Here is an 11,663-nt window from a genome sequence, read left to right as displayed (position 1 = left end):
GGGGGGGGGGGGCACTAGTTTATCAATCATGGAACAATAACAATATTTTAAGTTCGTTATGAAACTGTGGTGGGGCAAATTCGACCCCGGTGGGCTGCCATAGTCTCAGTAATGAATGGGAAACACTGAACATGTTATATACCACCAATATGGATCTTTGCCAGATAAATTGTGTAATAATTGCTTTGATTAGGAAACTCTTCTTGAAACAGATATTCAGGTCTCACCAACCACATACATACAGAATGGTTGTACCAATTGTTCAGTCTGAGCAGCTGGGAGTTCTTTCCACCACTGTGGGAGATAATGAGATGAGCATCCTCAGAGTGAGTGGGTTTAAACCTGGCTTGGGTTTAGGAAGGAGTGGTTCCAGGGTCCTGAACTGGAGGACCCTTCTCTATTAATATGTATTTATTGCTGGAGGACTCCTTTGATAGGGAAAGTAAACTTAACATGTGCAATTTATAGAGTTTCCTCAAAGTCCCAGCACGTCACGCTCTCCTTTTACTAAACCCCCGTCAGTGCGCCCGTGAGCAAGGAATATAAGCCCTACTTGGGTGTCACTGCCCAGAGGCAGCGAGTAAACAGTAAGTGTTTGAATGAGTGCAACATGCACAAAACAAATCACCCTTTGGAAATAAACATGTCACAGACTTTCCTTTGTGCCACTGATCTCCTGTTATTGACTGCGCTCATGGAGCTACATTGTGTAACTTCCTGCGAGGTATTGCTTACTCCCATCATGCTTTAGTAGTAGTGAGGGTTGCAACATAAACTGTTGCTGCCTGAAGCACCATGTTCAGGCTACAGGAAGGGAAAACAAGGAGGGCCCCACAGTGTATAACCAATTGGAAACATGTGGGTAACCTCACCAGAATGTCTCAAATGATGGTTCTATACAGTACGTCGGTCTGTAAGAGCCACAGCTTCTTGAGTCCAGTATCATGTTTGAACCGTTCACTGTCTCAGTTGGGAATATTATTTATGTGCTGGCATGTTGCTATCCATGTTTGGATCTGAGGAAGGTTTCCCCGACGTTGTAATGTAGTTCGCCTGGTTGCATTGCATTTCTGCACTGTTCGAACCCAGCTGCTCCCTTGTTTTATTTTTAGAAATGTCAGAAGCGTACTATTTGTTTTATTCCCAGCCTCACATAATCAGTTGCTAACCAGTTTGTTTGCAGTGCTGAGAGCTCCACAGCTGTTCTGTTTGTGTTTGTGTGGCTGAGGTTTGGTTGAATGGCTGTGTGGAGGCTGGAAGGAGTTTTTCCTTCAATAACCAGCACTTAAAGGTGTTGCATGGTTGTGCAGGGTGAGGATGATGATGCATACATGGTATCATTCATACAGTATGTGAGAAAAGAAGGGTGGCTGCTCAAATATTAGCTGAATTTAAACTCATTTATCACACATCCTTTTTTTGTTTCAATGATGACTATGCTGTTCTTGAGTGACTATTCCTGACACTGAGAAGGATATATGTAACTGTAGGGCTTTGTAATGACAAGAATCTGGCGACGTACCACATTGTGATGGCTAGACGACATCTCCAAACCTGCAGCTCCTGTGAAGGGAATCTGTCACAAGTGCTCCAAGGACGGAAGAGAAGCAGAGACAGGGTGATGGCCGAGGATCCAACAGACGAGCTACTGTACTGCTGAAAACGTTACTGCTGGTTCTGATAGAAAGGAGTCAGAACAGTGCAGAGCAGTCTGTTGGTCTGGGACCAGTCAGGGTGCTACGTGGTCATAATGTTACAGCGGTGTATATTGATATACTGTATATTATTTGGCAGAATTTGAAGACTCTTTTTCTTTTTCTGGAGCTTTCACTACAGTCTTCATCATTGGTTTGTTGTGTTGTGAATGAACTCCACTGCTGAACATATCACTGAGGACGTGTAAGTCAGTAGCTGCAGTGGCAGCAGCATCTCCACAGACCTGTCATCGTCCTGAAGACTGAACGAACTCTATCCACTGATGAAGACCACGTGACACAGTTGTGAAATTTACCCCGAGTTGGGATTTTATCGTCAGCCTAGAGAGATTTTTCTTATCATGAAATATTAACGTTAGTGTTTGCCTCAAACGTCTGTCAGTTGGCTCTAATTTGACTGTGTAAATGTCTTTAAAACAATGTCTAAAAACGTTCTATACGACATTATTTGTTTGTTTAATCACTTCCCATAGGCCTATAAAAAATATTTTATTTGTTGTTCAGTTGTCTTATATGGTTTGTAGTTCTCTCTGTGAGCATACGTCAAATATTTTTTTATGCAACAGTTTAGAAGCGTTTGGAAACAAAGGCTTGATTTATCCATTTCTGCGTCCAGTTGACTCATGTCTGTGGCCATAGTGTTGCTGAGTGTTTTAGCAGCCACTCCCTTTTAGGCTACATCTGGGAGCTTTATAAGGTTTGAAGAGGCAGTCAGCTTTTTTTTTCCCTTTTAACAGCTAGTCATCATGCCCTTCAACTGGATAATAAGCAAATTGTGTGTGTGAATCCACTTTATGGTCCCCGCCTTATTTTAAACGCAGTCAAACCTCCAGCTGGTCAGAAATCCGAGTTATTTCTGTGTGCTCTCTTTGTTCAGCCTGTCAGCACTCATGGTCATTAAAATACCCGTCCATTTTGGTTGCTGAAGACTGGCATTCAAGGCGTGGGAATTGAGCTCACTGGAGACAGAGTCAGACCAGGCTGGCATTTAGTTCTGGTGACACTTGAAGGCACGGTGGCCTTTATAGATTATCAGTAGACACATGGGATCAGGCTGACAGAAGCCAGGTCTCCTCGGTATGTCACACGCACTATGTAGGACTGAAAAGTGCAATTTAAAAGAGGATTATATGATTAAAGTAAGGTTTTGTTTGCAGGAAATGTACAGTTTTGTTGTGTAAAATAAAATGTAATTTTTGCTTCATAATACAGAATGGGACGTTACAGTACCACATATCATGATAAAAAACACTCATGTACACAATGAATCGTGGTGAATTTCCAATATCAAGTTAATGATGAATGCGATAATGCAGTCCTATATTGATTTCCTGATTCATTTTAAACAAAGGGGACAACAGGGAGCCTGCATCCTTTCACTTATTTTGGCCAAGGTAATCGTCCCATGCCTACTTCATAGCATAACTCTTGGTTCATAAAACTGCAAGTCAGGACTTGGGGGAAGGAGAACATACACTATGTTACATAATCCACTTACACAATATGTTTGAAATGGACCTTCCCTCTTATCTTCTTTTTCCTTCGTTTATCAGCATCTAAACCATTTCAGAGGCTATTATGTTAAGTAATACTTCTTGTTAGAGGATCCATTTTTGCAGTGAACTAGCTCATTAGCTCTCAGGAGGACAGTCACCTTATTGAAATTGTGCTGAATTAGAACAGTTTTGATAGAACCCGAGAGCATGTAGGTCATTATAAATAGCTAAGGAGGAGGAAGGGAAAAAAAGACGTGTGATTCTGTCTTTTGGCCTATTTAGATGCATCTTTCGGTCCAGAGGCAGATACACTAGACTCTCCAAACAACACAGTTTGATAACTGCAGGAAAATAATATATGGAAAATAATTCATTGTATAATAAACACCAATCTAACTATTTGTCTTGCTGTTTGTGGGTGGAGTTGGACACATCTGGAATCTCAGGTGGTGTCATAATGAACACTTTTCTTTATTGTGACGGCATTCTCACTCATTTCTGGCTTCTATTTGCGAAGACTCTCACATTATACTCTGCTTATTATAACTCTGCTTTGAGTATCGTTAAAAAAGAAGTGACTACAGTATCTTATATCGAGTTTTTATCTGATTTCTAGTCAGCCTGCTTTAATTACCACAAGCGAGCGGGCAAACACAGCACCTCCACCCAGTGAAAAGGAAGGCAGTAATGTGTCAGTGTTGAAATCATTCACACCTCTCAGTTTCAAGAAGGTTTTGAGGGGCTGCCACTCTCAGTCATTTAGAGCTGAAATTACCAGTACAGATGCTTACAGTTTAACAGCAACTGGAAAAGATGAGACAGGAAAGTCTTTTCAAATTAAAGCAAACTGAATGCTGACTTTTTCCACTTCACTGGCTTTACATTTCATTTAGCACCTTGACGTCTGTTTCTATACACCTGCAGCCATGCAACAGTTACCACTGATTCCTGTTACATGAGCCTGACACATACAGTAGTTACATGCTTTCTTTTCCTTTTCTGAGAAGTAACTACTATAAGGAGTCATAAGCCAACAAATAAAGAGTGTAAAATAAGTAAATAAAACTGCTCTGTGGCTTTGGACAAACTCTGGCTGTGCTGGCATTGCCTTCTTCTAATATGTTCTCAGCTTATTGTGACTCATGTCCCAGATTCTTTGAACAGAGGATTAATGGACAAACAAAGTGTGGTCGATTAGTAACAGACCTGGAAGAAACTCTCTGTTTTTAATCCACTTGTTGTTGGGTGGGGTCGACTGCATCCGGGCAATTGAGAGAGCGTCAAGTAAGTTGTCATTCACAGGAAGGTCTAATTCAATACGATATGATTGTCTGCGTGTCCTGGCACTGACTGCATTGTGTTGTGTGGCATTGTATGTAGCACTGTGGTAGCCACCCATCTGACACCAACAGCTGTTAAAATATTTGTAAATTGTTTCCACCCTAGACTGATTTAATAATATATCTGTGAAATCTCTATCTTTGCTCTCCGAAATGTTGTTTTTAATAAAAGCTGTGAGCCCATAAGAATGATGTCATGTTACTGCTCTTACGCTGCAACTTTATCACCCCAGGGTTCATGGAAGTTAAAATAAAAGACCCTGCACCCGTAGGCTTCACTGTAGATGCTTTAGCACAGGTACAACAGTGGCTTTACAAAGAGCTTTTTGATGGTCTGAAACCCAAAGACACAAATGTGAAGAATGCCAAGGACAATGAGCAATCATTGACTGAGAGGAAATGCCATTCAGGCAGTCAGTGAGCCACGGGGAGAACAGCAATCAGAGAGGACTATTTCTGGAATATCTCCTTCATCGCTCAGATGGCTGCTTTGAACAGCTTTTTGTGACTTCCTTGATTAGTTGGTTTAATGACAATGTCCTGGTACCCACTCACACACATCCCTAAGCAGGACGTGCTTTGTGCACACACAGCTCACTGCAGGGTATCTCTACTGATGCAGCAACAAACCTGCTGTTCTAACATTTTAGGCCTCCAGTCGCCCATTATTCCACCACTGAAACACTAAGAGCTGATTCAGGCAGATGGCCCATTGCATAAATCATCCTGCAGATTCAGAGCTCATAACTTCCTGCATCTGTAACGTAAAGAGCGTCTACACTGACCTCTAGGTGGAACGGTTCAAGTCTGTTGTTGACCTCAACCATCATCACCAATGAGTGTGCTCACGTGTGGTGCAGTTGTGATGATTACACCTCATTGTGATGCAGCTTTGCACAATATTGTGAAGTGCTGAACTGCACAGGATGCGGACAGGGCAAGGTGACCCATGTGTGTGAGGAAGAAGTCACCGCACAAGCTGAGAAAACCGTGCTGCCACTATATCACCCACATACAAACAACAAAATATTGAGCACATACCCTAACTATGCATATGAAATAATAGTAAAATATGTTTTGTGTTCACCAGTCTGGCAATATCGTCAAACTCAGTGTTTTTCAACCTATTGGTGTCAAGGACCCCCGGATTGATACACATCAGGCTGGGACCTGTAGGCTGTTTGATAATATGTAGTCTCACGGATTACGTAACTGTCCTTACTAAACTGTACATTATCATTAACAGTGAAGAGTGTGAAGCCTACAATAGTCACTATACATTTTCTCACATTTGCCTTTAGTCAATTAAATAATGAAATTAAAATATTTCCCATTTTTCTGGGGACCCCTGGGAACCCCTTTAAGCATCCCTGGGGGACCCCAGGTTGAGAACCAGTGGTTTAACCAACCCAGCTGGCAGTGTTGGGGAATGTTAGCTGGCACTGGGGGATTCCTGATGCAAATACGGCTTTAGTGTGTAACATCAGCATTGTTACTACGTTAACAGTTTCTAAAAGGACTTTGGGTGTAGCTACTCTTTATGTGTAAAATGTGACAACCAGATAGATCCACTGTTTTGAGTGAACTCTGGTGGAGGACATGCAGCCAGACTACTTCAGATTTTTCTCTTTTCCCCCAAATCCCAAACCGTACATATTTTAAGTTTGAAGAAGTACAAACAGAAGAGAGAGAGGGAGGGAGAGAGAGGGAGGGAGAGAGAGAGAGTTGAAGGCATGTGTCAACCTATTTTATTCATCTGCTTTCTGTCCTGTAGATTGAAGTTGACTTGAGTTACTGGAACAGGAGATGTTCTACTTATTCTTTGTTTTTGTTGTTGTGCCCGACACAGCGTTGAAGATTTGTAACTTTTGTGAACAGTGTTAACTGAGTCATGTTAAGTTTGAGCGTGAGAACATGTTTGCTTTGAAGCTGATTATTTTAGCTGTCTGTGTTTTCCTGTTACTTGGTCATGGTGACTGACATTGGGGAAATGCATTAGTGCAATGATAGGAGGGGTTGCAATGACCCCGCCTAGAGGCGAACAGACTGCAAACACATCGTGTCTACCACAAAGTTAGAGGAAGGAAATGCTTGCACACTCATACAGTACACGCTCTGAGAGAGGTCCTTTTAAGGAAAAGGCCCTGCTCTTGCCTGAGTGCTAAGTGGAGCAAAGGCAATGCCTTCAAATACAGAAATATAAATACATATACACATTTACACACTGTTGTGACTGCATGTCTGCGTGAGTCTCGAGATTTCTCACAAGATTGTATGCTTATAAATACAGCCCACTACGTCTATTCAGAGTTTAAAGGACACCTGATATCCTGTGTTTATAGACACTGCTACAACCCTGGTAATCCAGTCTCCTTTGACATTGGCAGTGTACAGAACATGATTCATTTCACTTGTTCAGTACTGTAGTTTTAGAAGCATAGCTTTGGTAAAATTTAAACTCTCTAGAAATTAAAGGTCCAGTTGCTGAATCTTATGCCGCATTTACCTCCCAACCATGTCCCACAAATTTCACATCTCTCTGTCGAGGAACTGGACCTCTGTTCACACGAGTGTTCATTTATAGATGTGTTCTCAGCTAAATAAGCTGCTGTCTCACTTCTTCTTTCTTTCCTATTTTCTTTCTCTTTCTATTTCTTTCTTCATCCGTCCCTCAGGCCGAGGCCAGGCTGGCAGCGAAGAGGGCAGCGAGGGCAGAGGCCAGAGAGATCCGCATGAAGGAGCTGGAGAGACAACAGAAAGAGGTATGAGTCACGAACACACATTTAAAAACATGAATACAAGATCCACCTTATGGGTAAGCATTATAAGCATTATATGAATACTCGTTCGTATTTTAGGAGGTCATCATATTTATATAGCATTATTATATTGAAGTTTGTAACACTAGGTGCTATAGAGTGCTGGTTCCCTTTACAGAAAGCCAACAGGATTTTTCCATTGGATTTTGGATTTTGGATTGTGGCAGAAAATAACGTCTGTGGCGAACACAGTTTTCTGATACTTACACGTTTTGTCCAGCAAAATCATCTTCAAGCCTTTTTTAAGATTCGTAAAAGCTTCAGAATTCACAAACTGGGTTTTTACTGACTTGTTTTATGTCACCGGCCAAAATCTCTTCAGCTTGTGTTAACCACAGACCTTATTTCAGGCATCTAACCAAAATCCCATTTTAAAGAAACAACAACATTGACTTCGAGGTGAGGAAACGGGATGTGCAAAACTGCTAACTCATTTCCGGGTTTCAGGACTCACTCCTGCAGCACTCTTTTGTACCACATGGCTTGATAATACATTACTCTAAGTAACAACAGGATGTCCGCAGTCTTGGTTGGTACTGTGTTGGCAGTTTGGACCTGAAGAACTTCCTGTCAACATTGCTTCACGCTCTAAGCTGGGACTCTTAAATCCTGTGGGTCATGGGTCAGAGGTGGAAACAGGGTGCTGTAACTGCTGCGTGTAGTAAGTGCAGAAAAAACATGTGACGTACGTATTGATTCAGGATGAACAAATAAAATACCCACCTCCTTATCAATCAGTCCTGCAGTAAAATGGAGCAAACCCCCTGGATCATGTGGATTAAGTTCATTTGCAAAACCCCAAATTTACAGAGAAGTTCAATTGTGAATGTTTTTTCATCTTAGAGGCCATCTGAACTTCCTCTTATTAATTCCTCTTAATAAAATGCAAAACATCTGGAGTACAGCTGATGAAATGTCACTTATGAAGCTCATCTTGCTCCACACACTGTACTGATTGAAGTGGATTAGTGTTAAAGCAATGTTTCTAAGTATAGAGCAGCATGTTAAAGTGAGTAAACCTCCTAATAGAAGTAAGTAAAGTATTCTTTTATCTTAGCCATAAGAGTCGATTGGTTTAGGAAGCTTTAAACAAGTAAAAATGAAGCTGTGTGACGGGAAAATGTGGGTATGTGGGTTTGAACCTTTTCCAGTTAATCTAAGGCCAAAATGGAAAAAAAAGACTTCCAAGACTTTTAATGCAATATTTAAGTCACACGTTTTATTGGGTTTTTTAAGTTATTTAATTGGTTTTGTCGTGGTTCTTTATGCGTAGCCCTGCCTCTTTAGATAGCTACATACAGTATGTAGTGTAGCAGTACTAGTACAATGAACTCCTGTTGTCTGCCATCTAAAAGCCTCCAGAAATGTTTAGGCCTTAATTAGATGGTCCTGCTGTGTAAAAGAGGCAATAAATGTGTGTCATTCTTTTTTTGTTTCATTTAAAATCTATAAACAATTGAATTAGTAACATTTAGTGCCACAGTTAGACCTCCATAGATGAATACAAAGACCAGAGACACCCTAAAACTCTGGTTTACACCCTCTGCACCCAGCACCTCCAGCGTTGACATCTGCTCTACATTCTGATTTGTGTTGAAACAGGTGCAGAGCTGAATTGTGTGTGTGTGTGTGTGTGTGTGTGTGTCTGTGTATGGTTGCGTGTTTGGTCTGTAGGTCAGTGGTGTGTTACTTAAGTTTTAGTTTCTCATTTTTTTTAACACCTCTAATCTGCACCGTGGGGAGTCGCACTTTTCCCAGATCACTATTCTTAGCCTGGAGTAATCCCATACACACAAACAGACTTCTGCCTCTCACCTGTCGAACCCCAACTCACAAATGTTGACTCATTTCTGTGTCCAGAGAGGATTTTGAAGTTAAGACCCCTAATACTATTATTACGTGTAACCCTGGTGGACTTTTCTTGAACCCTCTTGTCCGTCTTTCTTTGCTGCTTACAGATAACTCTTGCTGTTAGGATTAGGAGAACAAAATATACGTTGTTTGCTAGGGGTTGACATCCCCTAAAATCATTTATCAGAGAGTATCTAATGTTTTGATGTGATACTGATTTTATTATATTCATGTGAATTAAATTGAGGAACAGTTCACAGATACAATAATCAGATTTGGTCTAATTCTGTGAATTAAATACCTGGAAAAATCTTAAATTCTTTATCACATTCTGACATAAAGAAATTCTTCTCATGGATTTACACCGTAGCTCACAAAGACCTTATATGACCAGGGATAATAAAAGTGATAACCACTGTACATCAGGTACAAACCATACTGTACGGTCTACAATATATACTAATGTATATGATCACATTACTCAACCCTGTTCAGTTTCTCTTTTAAAAATAACAACTTCCCAAAGTGATTTGGTGCTTGCCAATATAGCAAACCCTTTTCCCATTAAGTTATACTGGGATAATCACTATTACAGCAGTACTCAAATTAAAATAATTTCCCCACGAAGTAATTTCCCCACGGGGATTATTAAAGTATTTCTGATTCTGATTCTGATTCTGAAATTATTCAGCAATCAAAACACAGCTGGTAAACCCAAACAACAACAACTACATGTACACACACACACACACACACCCACCAGTCATACGCACTGGATTAATGGTCATTGTTAAGCTGAGTCTGGTCAGGGTGTGTGTGTGTGTGTCCCTTAAACCCTTTTAGCCGAGTTCTAAAGTAGCTTAGCAGGTTGCGCTCCTTGGTCCAGCCTACAGCGGAGCAGTTGTTGTCGCTGCGTTGTTGACATGAGCGATGGGTCGCTGCAGTCACAACCACCTTCGGGACTTTGGGATGTTTTCTCACACACTGAAGACAGGACTTTAAGGTGGATTATTGGCTGTGTAGCAGTGAACGAGAACCCCGCGGTTGCCTCTGTTGTTCTGAGCTCAAATCTCAGCGCCCTGTCCCGCCGTGATCCTGCTTCCATGACTGGCCCTGGTCTTAGCATGGTGACTGCTAAGTGGTGATGGTACCCTGAGGGCAGCAGGACGGCCGGGCGTCGGCTGGCAGGGAGGGGGCTCAGGGCTGCCCTCACTGGGCGCCCACGAACCCCTCCGATCAAGAAGGGGAGCTCGGTGAGTTGAACAGAACGGGTGCAAACACATGTAAGCTGATTGTGTAACTCATTCAATGAATGGGCTTATGACGGTGCCTGGCTCACTTGCTAATTGGCTGTCCAGACACGTAATGAGAGATAAGTAAGGAGATAAGAGCCCTCTGGACAGTTTTGTTTTGTGCTATGCATCGATAATCTCATGTCTGTGCCGCATTATGCTCTTATATATCTTAATTCTCACGTTTTATAACATAGATATAATATAAAAGTTGAAAAGGCATATTTTTTTCTTTTTAATTGATGGCATCTTGTAGGCAGATGTCAAAGGTCAAAACTGAGAATTGAAAGGTCAGCGCTCATGTAGCACAGATAGATGAAGAGATTAAAGTTGCTATAGATTATCTGTGTTAACTATTAAAGCACAGGTTGCAGTTTTTCATTCTAATGGTGGAAAAATAGTCAAATAAAATCAATAAAATGGGCGTTAATTATGCAGAAATAATGTGAAATTGAGGCATCACATTATTCTTATACCAGTGACACTAGAGTAATGTATCACCCGTCATTAATGGTAAACTATTTTATAAATGAAGGTGACCTCTACAACTAGAAGAGAGGATGACTTTGTTTTCATGACTAGACAAGATGCGGCAATTTCTGCACAGACTCTGCAATAAGAGGTCACCTGCGTGGGGACATGACCTCATCTCCACTGAACCTATAAATTAAGATCAGTAGACTAGTGAGGGCAAGAGGCTGTACGCCATCGATCATCTAGGAAGTGTTGTTCCTGAAGTGATGCCGCTGGGCAAAGAGGTCAGCTGCAAATGCATTTCTGAAAGCCAGAATTACAAAGCAGCCAATCCATATATTGGGCAAGCATACAAGGGCGACAGTGGTAGTAAATCTGGATTAAAGTACTGGACCGTTGGGATGGAAAGTGCAGCAGTAAGGGGTGGGGTGTGTTTGCGTGCCGTGTTGGATTTGCTCGGATGTGACAGTGTGTTTGTGTCACTGGTAAAAGGAGCGCTTTGCACATGTTACAGACATCTGTCAGACATTGGTTTGATTTAAGTTATTATAAGTTGAGCCAGTTGGGATATTGTAGTTGACGGATGTCATCACTGTATGTACTTGAAAAAATGTATGGAAAGCTGTGTGTGTGTGTGTGTGTGAGTGTGTGTGTGTGTGCTCAGCTCACCATGAGG

The 11,663-nt window shown here is 41.5% G+C and overlaps 1 protein-coding gene across 1 annotated transcript in view; it reads left to right on the top strand.

The window, feature by feature from the left end:
* lrrfip1a (leucine rich repeat (in FLII) interacting protein 1a) overlaps nucleotides 1–11,663 on the top strand; it is a gene marked incomplete at its 3' end in the record, with an annotated part of 50,104 nt that overhangs the window by 17,195 nt on the left and 21,246 nt on the right. Inside the window, exon 2 of the mRNA XM_035676747.1 lies at nucleotides 7,227–7,313. Coding sequence (XP_035532640.1) covers nucleotides 7,227–7,313 — 87 coding nt within the window. The remainder of the gene's footprint in view (nucleotides 1–7,226; nucleotides 7,314–11,663) is intronic.

Source organism: Morone saxatilis, unplaced genomic scaffold (assembly GCF_004916995.1).
Source record: "Morone saxatilis isolate NCDOM2014 unplaced genomic scaffold, NCSU_SB_2.0 Contig5, whole genome shotgun sequence".
Taxonomy (NCBI): domain Eukaryota; kingdom Metazoa; phylum Chordata; class Actinopteri; family Moronidae; genus Morone; species Morone saxatilis.
This window is presented reverse-complemented; position numbering and strand designations above follow the sequence as displayed.